The sequence below is a fragment of the Sturnira hondurensis genome, unplaced genomic scaffold (genome assembly GCF_014824575.4).
Source record: "Sturnira hondurensis isolate 20B ecotype Veracruz unplaced genomic scaffold, ASM1482457v3 Scaffold0006496, whole genome shotgun sequence".
In the NCBI taxonomy this organism is placed as follows: domain Eukaryota; kingdom Metazoa; phylum Chordata; class Mammalia; order Chiroptera; family Phyllostomidae; genus Sturnira; species Sturnira hondurensis.
The window spans coordinates 20,553,903-20,572,600 of record NW_028079127.1 but is presented as its reverse complement, the minus strand read 5'-3'; the positions used below and the strand labels follow the sequence as shown (position 1 = coordinate 20,572,600).

Genomic DNA, 18,698 nt, shown 5'->3' with positions numbered 1-18,698 from the left:
CGGCCCACACTCAGGCACCTGGGACGGGAGCACAGAGGGTGGCAGTCTCTGTCCCTCTGTCCCTCACCCTCCTGCCTAGCAGGTCGACCACCCGGCTGAGCCCTGCACTAGTAGGGCAGACCCAGAATCCCCAGCATTGGACAGCAGCGGTAGAGGCGGGCAGCTCCAAGTCCGAGTTTATTGTAAACAGGGGCACAGACCCGGGACTCGGACACACACCAACAGGCACAGGGCCCAGACAGGTCTGGTGAGAGCAACAGAGGGTGGAGGGACACCGAGGTGCTTGGGTCTGGGCCAGCAGCCACTGGGGGCCGCCTGCCACCTTTGATTCAGATGAGGGCACAAGGGACAGGCGCACAGAGCTGGCTGTGCCGAGGCTGGTGTGAGGGAGGCAGGGACTGTCAGGGTCGGGCGGCCCCTCCCTGGGCACCGAGCTCCCTCCAGGACCCTGGGCTCCGGCCTCAGAGCAACTACCTCATTCACTTGGAAAGAGAAAACAGGCAACATGTTTGGCTGAAAGTAAAACAAAAACACTGCAAGGAGAACACCTGAGTGTGTAGGTGGACAGAGGCCACCCTGCCACCTGCTGGGGGGGTGCAGAGCCACCTGATGTGACCCTCCAGGGGGTCCCAGGGAGGCTGCAGGAACAGTGCAGGTACACGGCTGGTGGGTGGGTGGGGCATTTTGACCTCAAAAGGCTGCCTGCCTGCCACTGGGTGCACACAACACAGCCTCTGGGGATCGAAGCCCCGCCCAGCTGAGTCCCGGGCCTCGCCCGCTTCACTGCATGGCAGCTCTGGTTCTTCAAAGGGATGCACACCCTGGGGACGAGCGAGGCCAGGGCGCCTGTGGGTCTCTCCTCAAAGAACTGTGCCGTGCTGTCAGGGCCAGTCCCACCGGGTCTCCCTGGGGTGGCCTGGCAATGAACTCCCACCCCAGTCTTTGAATTTTGTTTGAGACTTCAAGGAGGCTTCATGTGAAGTGAGGAAGAAAACGAAAGTATGGTCCCAGCAACTCTGGCAGGATTGTCCCCACCTTGTCGGCAGCACAGGTGCACAAACACGCCACACACATCTGCACGGGGAGAAAAGGGCCGTGCCTTCAGAGCCGTTCACACACACACACATACACACACGGAGAGCATCAAGTGGCAACCGGAGATGCAGGTGTGTGCTCAGTAGGCGGCCTTCGGGGGGTCCATGTATGCAGGGTTGTAAGGAGGCTGGCTGGGGGGGTAGGGTGTGGCTGCACCTCCTGCAAAGAGAGAGGACTGGTTGGCTGGGGGCGCCGCGGGAGCTTTGGGGTCAGGATGGCTCAGAGTTGGCAGCGGTACTCACCAGCCAGTGTCTCATGGTAGGCTGGTGGACCCGTGGGCTGGGCCGGGTAGGGCGGTGGGTACTGCGTCGGGTAGGGTGCTGCAACCATCCCCGGCTGGGGGGCGATGGGGTGGTAGCTCTGGTAGGACGGCCCTGGGTAGGTGGGCGGCACACTGGGAGGCTGAGGGTAGGGGGCGTGCACCACAGTGGTGGACGTGGTGGTGGTCACAACCGCTGCAAACAGAACCCCAGTCAGGACTCTCAGGCTTGCCACCCCTCCCTCCGACTTAGCCAAATCAGGGCCCTGGGCAGCTCTGGGCCGCCCAGGGCGCTGCACAGTGGGTGGTGAGGCAGGCGTGCTTACGGCGAGGTCGGCGGCACATCTTGTACAAACAGCAGCAGGAACAGGTGAAGCAGGCGATGATGGTGACAATGAAGAGCACGAAGATGGTCACACCGACAGCAACAGTGGCCTCGAACCTGCCACAGAGCCAGTTGTGACCTGGGGCCTCGCCCCTAGCCAGGACCAGCAGTCCACAACCCAGCCACCCCCAGGGGGCTCCCCTCTTGCAGGAGACACTCTGGGCAATACAGAGGAACTCAGGGTATCCTGTTCCAGCCTCAGTTTCCTTACGGGTAAAATGGGGTTGCGAATCTATATAAAGCACCCCACCTGAGGTCTGTGCCCCTTGCCCCACCCTCAAGAGCATGGAGGGGAGTTTTTCTGCGCCTCTCCACCACCCACACCTCTCGTCTACCACCAACGGATGAGCAGATGGTCATCAAGCACGTGCCATAAGCCAGGTGCTGGGGTTCAAGCCAAAAACTAAGCGAGGTGCGAGACAGACCGTGGCCTCCTGGAGCCCAGGGAGCCCCGGAGTAGGCAGATGTTGGAGGTAATGACTCAGGAAGGCCAGGGGACAAAGATGGGGAGGAGACGCAGGAGAGCAGAGGCCAGTGTGTCCAGAACGGCGAGGAGAGGAATGCAATGTGCCCGGCCTCGGCACTGGCTGGCTCACGGTCCAGGGCAGGGCTGTCCCCCATGTGACCGAAGCCTGCTGGGTGCCAGCACTGTGTCAGGTGTCCACCTGCACCCTGGGCTCCACAGGTGGGAAAACTAAGAGCCAGTCAGATGCTGGGGTGAGGGGAGCTGGAGGTGATCTGCCTTTTGGAAGAGGCGGCCCCCCTGCCTGACCCCGCCCCTCAGCCAGGACCACGACAGTGGAGGCCTGCTCTGAGAAAGCAGGCCCTGGGCCAACACTGTCTCTCCAGGGCAGACAGAGCCGCCCCACCTCCCCCACCCCCAGAGGCCGAACTCCATTCTGACACTCAGTAGGTGCACTGAGCCCAGGAGAGCCCAGGAGAGCCTGGTAAGCCTCCCCAGCCTCGGGGTGGGGGGTGTGGGCCCCATCTGGGGGGGGGGCTGTGGAAGCCCTTCCACGGCTCACACAGGCAGCACCTCTGCAGGGCCCTGCATCACAGCCTAGGGACAGACTCCGGACAGACCCTTCACACTGCAGACGAAAATACCCAAGCCCACTTGCAGGACAGGATGTCAGTGTTACCCAAGAGATGAGCCCCCATCTGCCCCTCCCTCGGCCGCAGGCTCCTCGCAGACCTTCTGTGGACAGGGAAAGGGAGAGAGCACACACATTCCCAACAACCAGTGACCGGTGACACGCGAGTGCAGGCCCATCACCTTCAGGCTCTCACCCAGCCTCTCTCTCACACACACAGTATGGCGCCCAGGCTCACCCCATGTCAGCCTCCACCTTTACTCAGGGTCTTCCTGTCCCAGGCTGTTCTCTTTCCATTGCGGCCAGGCCACTCGGTTTTAATCTCCTCCCATTTCAGAGAAAAGGAAAGTGCATCTCCTCCTCAGCCCTCCCCTATCCTGACGTCAGTGGCAGGAAGGGCAGACACAGGATCTTCTTAAAGATACAGCACAGGTGTTGACAGGATACCCAGAAACAAGTGGCAGGGCTTGCTTAAGGCCAAGGTGAGCCTTTTGCTGAAGAAGTTCTGCTCCGGGGGAGACCGACGGGCATGTCCTGCCCAGTTAGGAATTCAGGATCAGATTGCCCCACGAGGTGACTTTCCACAGAGGCCCCCTCTTTTTTCACCCACAGATTTTGGGGCATAACCATCATTCCAGCATACCTTTTACCAGATGGACACATAGCTCAGAGGACCCAAACCTAATACAGATACATCTAAAATATGGGTGACTGCAGACTCCCTGGGGTTCCCAGGCTTCGTGGGATGCCAGGGTCAAGGGGTGAAACAGGCCCTGGAGGGAAGCAAGAGTCACCTAGATTTTACAGCAATAAGGGTACAAAAAGTGAAAGGGGAAGGCTAGTTTTCCTGACAGATTAATGGGGAGTCCTGGTTACAAGGCATTAACAAAAAAGACTTCCGTAATTTATGAATGAACATTAGAAAAACGTACCAGCATTACACTGCTTCATATAGGACACTGATGAGCTAAAAGTTGTCTTACTGTAATTTTAAAATACTCGACTTCCTTTGAGTGTATTGTGAATGCTTGCGTGTTAGAAATCAACGCCCAGGATACTAAAAGGAAAAAAAAAAGACAAGAAGCGAGTGTCTCAGGCGCCCAAGCCCTGGCTGCTCCACCCACCTGGGCAGCAGCGGGGCCAGGAGTGGGGTGGAGGCCAGACTTGGCCCCCCCCCAGGCTGGCCTCTCCCAGCGGCCCCCCACCCTCCGTGACGGGCTCCTTCAGCCACCTCAGCCCTGCCAGGTCTGATCCCGTCACTCCCTTCCTTCTCGAAGGCCACTGTGGCTCCCGTAGCTCCTGGCCCACAAATCCGTTCTATCACTTGTCACACTGTGTGTGTGTGCACGTATGTTATATATTATAATTCACAATAAAAGTGTGTGGGGGTCAGGATTTGTCTCACCAGAGAGTAAAACTTGCAATGAGGCAGATTTTAACCTTTTAAGTTTGAATAACATAGAGCCCCTCCTGTGGTCTGGGACTCCCCCCCACCCAGTACTGCAGCCACAATGCCCTCCTTCCCAGCGTTTGGAAGCCCCACCTGTGGCCTGGGGCCTTGGCGCAAGCAGTTCCTCCTGCCTGGCCCAGCCCCTCTTCCTCCCACCCACACTTCACTGGTCCCGGTCTATCCTTCAGCCCTCAGTTCATCACTTTCTCAGATGCTTCGCGCCATCACCGTGTCTCCAGTGGCTGGCACAAAGTAGGTGCTCAGTAAGCCCCTGACGAACGAATGAATTCACTCAGGGACCCCATGGCACGGCCAGGCACGATGCTCCGAGGATGCGCAATGTCGGAGGGGTGAGGGCATGGTGTGGCAGGGGCCGGTGGCCACAACAGGCCCTGCTTCTCATGGAAGCCTGCCTCTGAGAGGAATGGGGGCTTCCCCAGGTTGGCACTTCTTCCCAGATTAAGGAGTGTGAAGGCCAAGTTCAGGAGGCAGAATTGAGCAGCCCAGAGCAGGCCAAAGACTCCCAATGCTTACATTAGAAAGGGCCACCTCTGGGTCTCTGAGGCTGGGACACCCACTCTCGAGTGATGCTGACAGGGCGGCAGACCGGCTGTGACATGGCGTGTGCGAGGGCCACGGAAAGGGCGCCATGGGGGCTGGGAGTCAGCACAGGTTTGCTGCGCCTCCATCCCACCTAATGGACCTCCCTTCCTGTCCCCTGTGCTGTCAGAGGGCAGTGGGGGCAGAGGGCCGTCCCAGGCTGCCCAGGGCCTGTAGCCAGAGGTTCTACCATTCAGCTGCCGAAAACACACCAGCCCTGCCCTGGCTGGTGTGGCTCAGTGGACTGAGTGCCGACCTGTGAAACAGGTTCAATTCCCAGTCGGGGCACGTGCCTGGGTTGTCGGCCGGGTCCCCAGTAGGGGGAGTGCAAGAGGCAACCACACATCGATGTTTTTCTCCCGCTCTCCCTCCCTTCCCCACTCTAAAAATAAATAAATAAAATCTTTAAACACACACACACACACACACACGCGGCAGTCTTGCCAGACCATTCCATGAATGGCAAAGAGCTAGAAAGGGACGACAAAAGCAGGGTCCAAAGGAACCATGACAGGGGACCGAGGAAGCTCTGGGGAGGGAATGAACCTGCCCAGAGGACCAGGGGCAAGCCCAGCATGGCCACACTCCGGGAAGCAGTGCCCACTGGGAGGAGGGCCCTGCCCACCCTGCTGTGCCAGGCAGATGTGGGCTCATCTGCATCCCTGCGCTCTGACAGGGTGCCTTGTTCTTGGGGACCCAAAGGAATCACCCAGAGGGAAAGCTGAGGACAAAATCCAAGAATGGAGCAGGGAGGGGGTTGTGTGGGAGGGGGCAGAGCTGGCGCAGGTCCCTGGCACCAAGTGGTCTCTCCCCCATCAGGGTTTGCACAGAGCTCTCAGCCTGGCCTGGGCAGTGAGGGCTGGACCTACCATAGTGCCAGCACCCCGGCGGACAGACAGCAGCTCCCCCGGCCAGGGGCAGCGCACAGATGCCCACCCAAGAAGGCACCTCCCTGTGACCCTGAACAGGTGGCCACCTGAGGGCATTCACAGAAGTGTCACTGACAACCCTGTCCCTCCCCCCTCCAAAAACCTGTGCCTCGAGCCCTACACTTGTATAAGGCAGGTGCTGCGGCACCCCTGGGGCTGGGTTTAGGAGATTGGGGTGCTCCCTGGCCCCCTAAAAGGGCAGCCCTGACATAGTAACCGTGACCCACACACCTGCACATCGCCAGGTGTCTCAGCATCCTGGCCCCACCACTACCACCCTATCTCCACACACCAGGCACCGCCACCACCCCATCAGAATGTCACCACAGTCACTTCCTGCCACCATACACGGCCTGTCTGCCCCCGCATCACATGTCCCCATTGCCCCTGTCCCCACCTGCCTCCCCACCCCCAACACACACTACTGCCCCTTCATCGTGTGCTCACTGCTGTCTACCATCGCTGTCTCCCCTCTGCTCACCCGAGCCCACCCCCCACACTGAGGCTAATACGAACCCCTGCCCTTGGCCTTTCAAATGTCAACCCCAACCACACTCACTCCCACTCCTACACAACAGGGGGATACGACTTCCCAACAACATAAGGATGGAAGGCCCTGGTGGTCGGGCATGGTGACAGCTCTCCTGGGACCCCACCCTGATGACTCCTCTCCATCCCAGTCCCACAGCCTTCAGCCCAGCCCACCTAGGGCCCCATCACCTCTGCCGGGAAGGTGCATCCAGTTCGCTGGTCCCACTCACCCTGGGACGTCACCGCCCATATCGGAGTTAAAGCTCAGCGATGAGGCCGCTGCTCCCAACCCTCTGCACTCTTCCCGACTGCAGCTAAACTGCAAGAGGGAAACCTCACGATTAGCACCCCCCAGCATCCCAGGGACAAGCGCTCCCTGCATGAGCCCACACACAGAGCACGCACACACAGAGCACGCACAAGAGCCCACTCGGTACGGGCCTCGGAGGCAGCACAGACAGCTGTCACGGGAAGTATCTTCTCTGGCCACAATGGGATGAAGTCAGAAAGCAGCAGAATGTTGCAACGCCGTGTTGAAAAACAAAAAGGAATTGCTAAAAAGAACTCATGCCTTGGGAAACTAACATGGCAACAGCAACAACAAGAACCTCCTGTGAGTTAAACAAGAAATCATAAAGGAAATTAGGAAATATAAAAAACTGAATGATAATGGAGATACTCCAGATCGAAATTTGTGAAATTCAGCCCTGGTTGGTGTGGCTTAGTAGATTGAGTGCCAGCCTGTGAGCTGAAAGGTCACCGGTTCGATTCCCAGTCAGGGCACATGCCTGGATTGTAGGCCAGGTCCCCAGTTGGGGGCTTGCAAGAAGCAACCAATTATTTCTCTTACACATTAATGTTTTTCTCTCTCCCTCTAAAAGTAAATAAATAAAATTTTTTAAAAAAATTTGCCCTGGCTGGTGTAGCTCAGTGGATTGAGCGTGGGCCTGTGAACCAAAGGATCGCGGTTTGATTCCCAGTCAGGGCACATGCCTGGGTTGCAGGCCAGTTCCCAGGAAGGGACTCATGAGAGGCAACCACACGTTGATGTTTCTCTCCTTCTCTCCTTCCCTTCCCCTCTAAAGATAAATAAATAAAGTCTTTAAAAAAATTTGTAAGACTCAGCTAAAGCAGACCTTAGAGGAAATGTAACTTTTAATAGTGAAATGGTATTAAACTCAAGAAGGTGAGAAAAAACAGTGCAATGCCCCACCCCCAAAGAAGGAAGCAAAAATAAAAGAGAACATTGCAAACAATAAAAGAAGATTAACAAAACCAAAGCTGGTAGACCTCTGGCAAGAGTAAACAAGAAAAGGAGAAATGATACAAAAGAAAAAAATGCAGATCTTAAAAAGGGGAAATAACTATAGGGACAGCAGAGATTTTAAAAATAATAACTGTCAGGAGCCGACCAATACCCGACCCCTGACACAGTCAGATGGAGGAGATGCATCTGCACAGCAGAGGCAACTGTGGCTGGATTTCCTGTCTCTCTCTCCCTGCATGTCTGTCTTTGCGGTTAGTAGGTGGTGGGATTTTTAAACACCTGCATTTCAGGCCCAATGATCCGCAGAATTCCAATGAGATTGTACAAAATGATTTCTTGTCCATAGAACAAAGTTCCCCCTGATGGGGTAGCCCCTGAACGTCTAAAAGTTGATGGAGTCACAGCCCCTCCTCCACCTTGGACGGGAATATGTATTATTGGGATCAGACAGGTAAAGAAGCAGGAGAAGCTGGTTACCTATTACAAACTGAGCACGTAGAAACAATTACCAAGGAGTTAGAGTCCATAGTACATAAAGAAACATTTAGACAGAAAGACAGGTAGCTAAGTTAGACACGACAAAGGCCTTATAATAAATTTCCTCTAACCACTGTTCAGTCTAGTGTATCCTTTTGCCCCATGCCAAATTCTATGAACTTTAATAAACAATAAGACATTTTTTAAATATTCTTTTTTTAAAGATTTTTTAAATTTATTTATCTTTAGAGAGGAAAGGAAGGAGAGAAGGAGAGAAACATCAATATGTGGTTGCCTCTTGTGAGTCCCCTACTGGGAACTGGCCTGCAACCCAGACATGTGCCCTTGACTGGGAATCGAACCGTGATCGTGTGGTTGGCAGGCCCGCGCTCAATCCACTGAGCTACACCAGCCAGAGCAACAATAAGACATTTAAACTCTGTACATACAGCTATTTCTAATTGTCTGATTAATAGCTCTCCTGGTCAAAACAACCTTTGTTTAACATAACTAAATCTATGGAATTTCCTGTACTTTTCCTAGTTACCTCTGTAACTCTGTATTGATTTTTTCTGCTTAACTGATCACACCATGCACCTGTTCCTTTAATGTTATGCAACAATCTCTATAAAAATAAAGCTTAAATCAAACTCTGTGAGTTCGGTCAGACCCACAGAGGCTGGCTGTTCTTTGGCATCCAATGGGGTGTCCAACACTTCATTCATCACCTGTGCAGTCCATCCTTCGGGGACCCTGAGACCTGCCAAGGCTGGACCCCAATAAATAACTCATTTGAATTCTGACTTGAACAAACCACCTATGAAAAGACATTCTTGAAACAAATGGAGTCAGCTGAAGATGGACTAGTATTAACAGCTATTCATGAATTACTGTCAATTGTGAAAAATGTGTTACTGATATAGTGGTTATATTTTTTAAAGGACTCATTTGTACTGATAAAGTGAACATTTACGGTCCTGACTGGTGTGGTCCAGTGGGTTGGGCATTGCCACGTCTGATGCTAACCAGGTCGGCTGACACAGTCACGGCTTGGGGACAAAGGCTTCACAGAAGCATTTTCTAGCCATGTCGGTTGACACAGTCACGACTTGGAGATGACGGCTTCACAGAAGCGTTTTCCAGCAGGACGGACGTGGCATTAGTGGATATATGGTGTTGCTTTTATTCTTACTGTTTCTTAGTATTCTAACCTTTACACTTCTGATAATTTGGAATCTCCTAGAATTAATGACCACTCTCAGAGAAAAAACAACAGTTGGCTCAAGTCCTAAGCAATATCACCCTGGCTGAATTAAGGCATCGTACTTTACTTATTTGTTCCTGTGAAAGCCACCCAAGAAAGAACAGTTCAGGGAAAAATATGTTTTCCCACAGAACTGCCTCATAGAATAGCAAAAAACCCCTTTAGAAAATAGCCCCTGGTTGTCAAAGAGTTGTTAGAGTAACAGCCCCTCCTTTACCTTGAATAGGAATATATATCAATTAGAATTAGACAGGCATAAAAACAGAAGAAGCTGGTTAGCCATTACAAACTAAGCACTTAGAAACAACTACCAAGGAGTCAGAGTCCTCAGTATACAAAAAACATTTTAGACAGCAGATAGATAGCTAAGTTAGATATTACAAAGGCTTATAATGAATTTCCTAACCTCTGCTCGGTCTAAGTGTACCTGTTGCCAATGACTATTTCTGAGAACTTTAATAAACAATAAGACATTTAAACTGTATACATAGAACTATTTCAAATTGTCTGATTAATGGTTTTCCTGGTCAAAATAACTTTTGTTTATCATAACTGAAACTATGGGAACTTTTGTATTTTCCTGGTTACATTTGTATTGATTTTTTCTGCTTAACTGATCATGCTGTACACCTGTAAATGTTAATCTATGCCAAAAATGAAAATATAAAAAATCAGCTTGTACTTGCACTAAATGGAACAGTGCTTCACCTGCCTTTGAGCTGTGTGGTTGCCTGTTGCCCAGCGCCGACGCCTACTCTCACCTGAGGACCCTTAGATGGGCTGCGGCTGGACCGCGGCAGGGCATCATCCCAAAAACCAAATGGTCCCTCGATCGATTCCCAGCCAGGGCACGTCCTGGGTCTCTGGCCAGGCCCCCAGTTGGAGGCACGCGAGAGGTAACCGATCAGTGCTTCTCTCCCTCTCCTTCTCTTTCCCTTCACATCTCTCTAAAACATAAATAAATAAAATCTTTTTTTAAATGAACATTTAAGGAGAAATGTTTATGGCGTGTAGGATATGGCGTGCTGGGAACTGTGAAAGTGGGTGATGGACACACCGAGTTATTATTCTCTCTGACTTGGTACTTAATTGAAAATTTCCAAAATTAAATGTGTATCAAAATAAAATTTTTTTATTAAATATTTATTTATTTATCTTTAGAGGGGAAGGGAAGGAGAGAGGAAGAGAAATATCAATGTATGGTTGCCTCTCGTGCATCCCCTGCTGGGAACTGGCCCCTACCGGGGAACTGGCCTGCAACCCAGGCATGTGCCCTGACTGGGAATCGAACCGCGATCGTCTGGTTCGCAGGCCCGCACTCAATCCACTGAGCTACACCAGCCAGGGGCTCAAAATAAAAATTTTAAAGTATTAGGGCCGTGCTTTTGAAGGACGACCCCTGGAGCTGAGGAGGAAACACTTTTAAAGACCAATGTGCAGGCTTCAGCAAGCAAGGGCATAGTGGGGGTTCTGCCACGCAGGGACCCAGGGGTGGGAAGGCTGGGAAGGGAGGTCCACGGAGGTGAGCCTGGTATCCGCCACTCTTTCTCCTGGGGGCACTCACCAACTTCAGAGGAGAGCTGAGAGGCTGAGCAGAACCTCTAAGAGCCTCGGGTGAGAAAGATTAGAGCCCACCATGGGGGAGGACCAGTGAATCCTGCTCAGCTGGGCTGAGACCTGAAACGCTGCAACCCAAGACAAGGGAGAAACTGAGCGGACAGCTCAGCTTCCCGTCATCTCAGTCTCTGCGGTCAGGCAATCCGACCCGAGTGCTAAAGGCCCTGACAAAAGCGACAGAAATCCACCCTGGAGGAAATCCTAAGCTCCAAATTTCTACAATCAATTTACAAACACCGCGTTGGACACACAACCAAACATTTTTGGGAATACCAGATTAGACACCATGAACAGAAAACAACAGGAGTAACAGACCATGAACTTGTCCACAGGGGCTTCGAATACCGAAATTATCCGACATCAGCGTTAAAATAACAGCACTTAGCCCTGGCTGGTGTAGCTCAGTGGATTGAGCACAGGTCAGCAAACCAAAGGATAGCGGTTCAATTCCCAGTCAGGGCACATGCCTGGGTTGCAGGCCAGTTCCCAGCAGGGAATGCACAGGAGGCAACCATACATTGATGTTTCTCTCCCTCTTTCCTTCCCTTCCCCTCTAAAGATAAATAAATAAAATCTTAAAAAAGAAAAATAACAGCACTTATGCACCGCTTGAGGGGACTAAAGATCGAGCAATTCGAGCGAACTTGTAATATTTTTTTAAAAATCCAGAACTAAAAAATAATCCAGCAAATTAATAACTAGACACAGCTAAGGATATATACATGAACTGGAGAACAGGTCAAAGTTAATGTATGTGGACTGAAGCCAAAGGACACGAAAAGATGGTCAGTGGAAATGCAGGAGAAAGTGGGTGAAACATGGAACCCAGTATACAAATGATCTTTTATAAAAGGTCAGGAATGAGGAAATGGGCCAGAAGCCTTTTTTTAAAGGTTTTATTTACTTATTTTTAGAGAGAGGGGAAGAGGAGAGAGGGAAACATCAATGTGTGGATGCCTCTTGCACGCCCCCTACTGGGGATCCGGCCCACAATCCAGGCTGGTGCCCTAGACTGGGAATCGAATTGCTGATCCATCCTTTACTTCCCAGTCTGGCACTTAATCCACTGAACCACACCAGCCAGGGCAAGAAGAAATTTTTAAAGAGATAATGGCCCCAAATTTTCCAACACTGATGAAAAACAAGCCGGTGATCCCAGCAGTTCTGTAAATCTCAAGCAGCATAAATTTAAAGAAAACCACACCTACGTACATCATAGTAAAACTGCTGAAAACCAAATTACAAAGACAAAATCTTAAAAGTAGTCAGAAAAAAAAATTACTTGCAAAGGAGCAATAATAAAACTGTCAGCTGATTTCTCATCAGAAATAATAGTCATCATCAGAAGACAATGGAATGAAAGCTATAATGCATTGAAAGAAGTTGATAACTGCCAACCTAGAAATCTACAATTGGGAAAAATACCCTTTAAGAAGGAAGGTGAAATAGACATTTTTGGCCCTGGCTTTTGCGGTTCAGTGGTGGCTCAATGGATTGAGCACTGGCCTACAAACCAAAAGGTTGCTGGCTCAACTCCTGGTCAGGGCACACGCCTGCAGGGCACGCGGGGCTGCAGGCCAGATTCCCATTTGGGGGCACATGCACAATGGGCAACCACACATTGATGTTTCTCTCCCTCCCCTTCTCCCTCCCTTCCCCTCCCTCTAAAAATAAGTAAATAAAATCTTAGAAAAAAAAGACGTTTTCAGACAAACAAAAACCAAGATAATTTGACACCAGCAGACCTGCATTAAGTAGAAGAAACATGATTTCAAATGAAGCTTAAAGAGGAAGAAACGCCCTGGCTTGTGTAGCTCAGTGGATTGAGTGCGAGCCCACAAACCAAAGGGTCGCTGGTTTGATTCCCAGTCAAGGCACAAGCCTGGGCTGCCGGCCAGGTCCCCAGTTGGGGGCATGTTCACACACTGATGTTTCTCTCCCTCTCTTTCTCCCTCCCTTGCCTTCTCTCTAAAAAATAAATAAATAAGTCTTTTTTTAAAAAGGAAGAAGTATTACGAAATAGCAAAGTGGGCTACCTCTGGAGCACACTCATGCCTTCCCCATTTCTTTCTTGGGCATGATTTTTTTTCCTAAGTTCTAAGGGTCCCCACGAGACTTGCAACCAGGGGAGCGGTGGGCAGCGGCAGCTTGTCCCAGGCTTAGCCCCTGAACCTGTCTCAACTTAGGAAAGTATTTTTTGCTCCCCCGCAAGAAAAAAACTAAACTACAGAATTTAGAGATATATGTTTGGGTATTACAACTCCAAAGGAAAGCAAGGTTATTTATATAAAAGTTAGAATAACAGTTACCTTTGTGGGGTAAGAGAAGCAACAGTGACTGGAAGTTAGCTCAAGGGGGCTTCTGAGGTTCTGTCGGCGGGTATCAGCCTGTCTGGTGGCCACCCAGATGTTCGTTTCGTGGGAAGTCGCTGAGTGTTCTGTGCCCTTTTCTGTATGTGGCTTATATTTCACAATACAACAGTATAAAAAAAGACTTCAGTGGATGAGTTCAACAGCAGATGAGACACAGCTGAAGAAAGCTGGAGTGGACGGAGGGGTCAGAGGACCTTTTCTAGAACACAGCATGGAGGTAGGAGCATGGAGGAGAGACTCGGAGACGCGGACGCAGGAGTAAGAGACGTGATGTACGCTTGACTGGAGTCCCGGACAGATAGGAGGAGAAAGGGCAACATCTAAAGAATAGCAAAAAATTTTCTAGAGCTGATGAGACACTAAAGCACAGATATAAGAGGCTCAACAAATCCACAGCAGCATAAACAAAAAGAAACCCATACCTAGATACATTGTAGGATAGCTGAAGGATACCAAAGACAAGAAAAAGACTTTTCTGTCAGATGGAAAAAAAAGATTTCTTTTAAATGAGAGACAACCGACTATTGAACTGATGTCTTGATGGAAGTAATGGCAACCAGAAGACAATATGGTAAGAGAAAATAACCATCGACTTAAGTTCTGTTCAGATAAAATATTAAAGATGTGTATCAAATATTAAATGTGTATCAAAATAAAAAATTTAAAGCATTAGGGCTGTGCTTTTGATCAACATAATTAAGGTCAAATGAGATCAACATAATTTACCATATATGTTGGTAAATTAGAATAAAAATACAAAATCATATGATCATTGCTAAAAGTGCAGAAAAAAAATCTGACAAAATTCAAGATCCCTTCATGATTAAAACTCCAAACAAACTAGCAACAGAACTTCCTTAACCTGATAAAAGACACCTATGAAAAAGCTACAGTTGACATTATAGCTAACATTGAATGCTTTCTCCCTAATATTGAAAACAAGACGGAGGTATCTGTTTTTACCACCTCTACTCAACATTGTACTGGAGGTTCTGGCCAGTGCAATAAGGTAAGAAAATGAAATAAAAGTACATGGATTGGAAAAGAAGGAAACAATGAAAGAAAAAAATGTAATAAAAACAGACTAAAATAATACAGTAAGGGGGAAAGTAACACAGGAGAGATAAATTAAAAGCAAAATAAACTGGCAAATAAAACCCCAGAATGCCATCAATTACATTATATTTAAATAGATTAAATATTCCTGTTATTTTTTTAATTACCAGAATGAATTAAAAACTAAAAAGATCTTGTAAGTTGTAAGAATACCAAAAGGCAGAAAGTAAAAGGGTGGGATATAAGCCGTCAGGAATGCTCAGGCGTGGCCGGCAGGTATGCGTCCTGGTAACGCTGTTCCCAAGAGCACTTTGGAAGCCCTTAGTAACTATGTGCATCTCTCTAACCTGGCAATGTGCTCCCACATGTACCTCCAGGAAATTCTCACATGGTCCTCTAGAAGGAGGAGGAGGTCCTGTGAGGACGTCCCCGCAGTTATCTGTGACAGCGACTCACACCACAGCAGTGGCAGGCACCAGCCAGATGTACGCCCGAGAGCACGGGCGGGCTGTACAAACCCTGGACTGACTGCAAAAAGGAAGGGGGTCCATTGTACCGCAAAACAACAGAGACTTTGCAAGAACAGAAACAATCAAAAGAATACAGCAGACTGGTGTTCTTCTGGGTGAGGGGAATGGAATGGTCGCGGGAGATTAAAGTAAACGTGTCAGATGGTGGGGGGCTGGTCTTGTCCTGACAATAATGACCACCTGCCGTGAGCTGAGGATGACCACCTCAACCCTCTATCCCTGAGGCCAAACACAAAAGAAACAAAGAATGTGGCAAAGGGAGGCACATGCAGAAGACTGGAAGCTCAGTTCCGGTCCATGAAACGGTCTATGCCCAAAATGCAGTGTAAATCCACGGGCCACACTGGGAGCTCATGGGCATGGCACAGTATGGGGCGCATGCCCATGCTCTGTGCCCTCTCAGGCCCACAAGACGGTACCTGTACAAATCACATACAACACCCCTAGGTTCATGCACACACTTGTGGGGCACACTCATGCCAAGGTGCCCACCCTGAAGATATGTTGGTACAAGTACACACCCAAGGGTGAGCCACAAAACCAGCTAAGAAACCTGCTCAGCCCCAGGCTGGATGAGCTGGAGCCCTCCAGGGCTGGGGACAGAGGGGCAAGGGACTAAAAAAACAGGGTCTGGGGAGTCCAGCCCAGAGCAGACTTCCTCCCCCAACCCCCTGGCCCAATGCTCACCACCATCTTCAGAGGCCTGAAGGGTCAGAGGGGCAGGACCATTTCCCTCCCACGCACAGTCCCACTGGGGCACCCACCTGTCCTCACAACCTTCCTTGTCCCATACAAATTTCTTCAGTATGTCGGAGCAGCAGTACTGGTTGTAACAGGTACCACAGCAGAAAACAGGGCAGTTCTTGGGGTAGAGGTTGTAGCCACTGGAATCCACACACACCTCGCCGTGGGCTGGAGCAGAGAGACACTTGTTCACCTGTGGCCACAAGGTGAAGCCTCATGCCAGGCCTCAGCCATGTCCCAGTGATCAGGGCCAGCAGACACAAGCATGCAGAGCCACCTCTGGCCACCACCCCAGCCAGCCTTGCCTTCTCTCCCAGGCCACAGCAGATGTGCCTAACTGGGCACCCTCTTACCCCACTGGCCCAAGTGTGAGTCTGACTGGGCCACCTCCTGCTCTCAGCCCATCCTGGTTCACGCTATGTCAGGATCAAGTCTAGTCCACAAGGCAGGATCCAGACTGCAAAGGGCCCTGAAGGCCACCCTAACTTTCCAGCCCTATCCACACTGTCTGTATTCTTAGCTGTTTGCCATCCCCCAGCTTCAAATCTACCCACCCTTTAGGCCCTACTCTAGCCTAACCTCCTCCAGAAGCTGCCCAAGCCCAGCGGTCACACAGCTGGACAGCAACATCCCTGGCTAGTCGCTGGGGACCAGGCAATGGACCAGCCAATTCTTGATCCTCATTCCCTCTGGCCACCACTGGCCACAGCAGCCTCAGCCCTGACCCCACCCACAAGGCAGGCTGCCCCGTGGCCAATTCACCGTGGGCTGCAGTCACACCTATGCACCATGTCCATGCAGCCCTTGATCCTGCTCTGGGCCTGCAACAGGTGCCTAAGAAATGTCTATGCCCTCAGTGGCCAGGGCTCCAAGGCAGCAGCACTGTTTCAAGTCCAAGAACCACCATAAAGCTCTCAGCCACCAAGCTGGGATCTAAGGACATCCTCACAGGCTGGTGTGAGTACAGAGCCTCAGGACACAAGGTCATGCTGAGGGGACTTGACTGGCAAGTGCATAAAATGACCCAGGGCTCTGGGTGACCATGAGGTTTGCAAACTTCCAGGAAGAGGCTATAGGCATGCTCTCAGGCACCCTTAAGCTGCCTTAGCAGAGAGCTAGTGTCCACCAGCAGGACGGAACGGTCCAGGATTCTGCCTGGGCAGGCCCGGAGTGGGACTCCAGAGAGCCAGCCTGGTCAGTGTATCGTGTTCTCCTGGGCCATCGCAGAGCAAAGCCCACTCAGTGACTCCAAGAAGAGACAACTAGGAATGGGGAAGAAATGGGGAGATACTTTGTCCTTGGCAGCTCCAAGCAAAACCCTGCTCTGGACACAGCTGGGGGGCAGAGGGTGGGATCCGCAGGCCCGACCCAGCCAGATGTCCACGCGGCAGCAGGTACACTCAGCACGGCCCGCACTATGGAGTAGCTGGGATGACCCCCACCACCTCCAGGAAGTCTCTGCAGCCGTCAGAGCCACAGCTGGAGAGCCCATAAGCTGGGGCTGATGGCAAACACCTGTGTCCCCATTTGGGCCACAAGCCCTTGACAAGCGTGACAAGCGTGACACAAGCGTTCTTTGACCCTCACACACTCTGGACAAGACTCTCCAGGCCTCCCTTTCCCCCCCCCCCCCCAGGAAGTAAAGCCCTCCTCTAGAAGAAGCCATCACCTGGAGGGATCTTTGGCTTCCTAAGCTTGGGGGTGGGGAGGTGTGGCTCCAATTCCTGACCCTAAAAAGCCCCCAGCCTGGTTGTCCCATCTGTGAATCATCTGTCTGCAATCAAACAATCAAGGCCCTTGACCCTGGCCAAGGTTGCGGGTTCACCCTCCAGTCAGAACACAATTATCCAATGAAGGCATAAATAAGTGGAATGAACCAGTGTCTCTCCCTCCCTCTCCCTTTCTCTGTCTAAAATCAATTTTAAAAAATTTCACAATCAACCAATCTACACACACAGTTAGCTGTCTCCTCCCGTTGGGCCATCTCAGCTGTCTCCAGGACTACAATGGCCTTGGAGGCCGCGGTTGGGGGCTCCCAGCCAGTAAACACAGGCAAAGGAAAGGCCTGGATGGAGGGGCCAGGTCTCCAGGAAGTCACCACCCCGGGCAACGGCCAGGCAGGAAACCGTACCCCAGGCTACAGCTGAACCAATCCCTGGGAACATCAGAGGGACGCTAGATCCCCAACCCCACCCCCCAATTCCAGGGCAGAGCCATGGGGGCAGCTGCCTGGGGTCTGGGCGATGTCACTTCAGGCGGGGAGGGGTTTGGGGGCGGAGGGGAGGTCAGTCCCAGGGATCCCGGCTGCCAACCGCCTGGGTCCTGAGGGGGCCGGCGCGAACGTGGCCGACCCGGTCCCTGGCCAGGACGCACGCCCCCACCCCAAAGGCTCACCCCCCGGGGGCGGCGGCAGCAGCAACAGCAACAGGACCAGAAGCAACAGGTTCTGCGGCGCGGCCATGGCTGGGAGGGCGGACAGACGGACGGACGGACGGACAGATGGGTCGCCCTGCAGCCGCCGCCGCCACCTCCTTGACCTGAACTGGCAGCGCCTCTTTGCCCCGCCCCGGAGGGTTCCGGGTATCCCAGCCGGGAGGAAGAGGAGGGAGGAAGAGGAGGGGAAGGGCAGGCAGGGGAGGAGAAAGGCGTTCTCCCAACCCCCGGCAGCCCGCGGACCCCTCGGGACCCCACGGGACCCCACGGCCCTCTTCTGCTCCCGGGAGACTTCTCCGCCTGGCTCCGGTCCGAAGCTGGGCGTGGGGGGCGGGGCGTGGTCTCCGAGGGAACATGCGACCACAGCTGAGCACCGGCTGGGTGCTGCCCAGGCCGGCTTGGCCGGGACCCCCCACCCCGCGCTGTCACGTGTCCAGCTGATCCTCACGCTCCTCACCCAGGGACCAAGGGAGGTGGGACGGCGACGGTGCCCGGAGCAGAGCTCGGCACACAGTAGGTGCCCAACTAGTGTCCGTCCCCTCTGGATGTCTAGACCTGAGGCTTCTGGGAACCCCTGCTATGAGGACCCAGCGTC

The 18,698-nt window shown here is 52.0% G+C and overlaps 1 protein-coding gene across 3 annotated transcripts; it reads right to left on the bottom strand.

Annotated features, from left to right (window-relative positions):
• Positions 1-162: 162 nt before the first annotated feature.
• On the bottom strand, positions 163-18,423 carry SHISA5 (shisa family member 5). Of its 3 annotated transcripts, none has more exons than XM_037049811.1 (5): positions 18,065-18,423; positions 15,691-15,838; positions 1,681-1,796; positions 1,338-1,550; positions 163-1,254 (listed from the first exon to the last, which is right to left on the bottom strand). In XM_037049811.1, exons 1-5 carry the CDS (start codon positions 18,129-18,131, stop codon positions 1,175-1,177), a joined length of 624 nt encoding a protein of 207 aa, XP_036905706.1. In that variant the 5' UTR covers positions 18,132-18,423; the 3' UTR covers positions 163-1,174. The 3 variants fall into 3 exon arrangements, with proteins under 3 accessions (XP_036905706.1, XP_036905707.1, XP_036905708.1); XM_037049812.1 differs by lacking the exon at positions 18,065-18,423 and adding an exon at positions 6,574-6,662 and having other exon boundaries at positions 15,691-15,779; XM_037049813.1 differs by lacking the exons at positions 15,691-15,838; positions 18,065-18,423 and adding an exon at positions 3,072-3,257.
• Between the last annotated feature and the right edge of the window lie 275 nt (positions 18,424-18,698).

Bases quoted from the DNA above. Each gene is read 5' to 3' on its own strand.
- SHISA5 (XM_037049811.1), bottom strand. From the start codon at position 18,131: ATGGCCGCGCCGCAGAACCTGTTGCTTCTGGTCCTGTTGCTGTTGCTG. The intron at 1,797-15,690 runs GTGGGTGCCCCA...GCTCTGTGGCAG, and splicing joins AAGGAAGGTTGTGAGGACAG to GTTCGAGGCCACTGTTGCTG. The intron at 1,255-1,337 runs GTGAGTACCGCT...CTCTCTTTGCAG, and splicing joins CTACCATGAGACACTGGCTG to GAGGTGCAGCCACACCCTAC.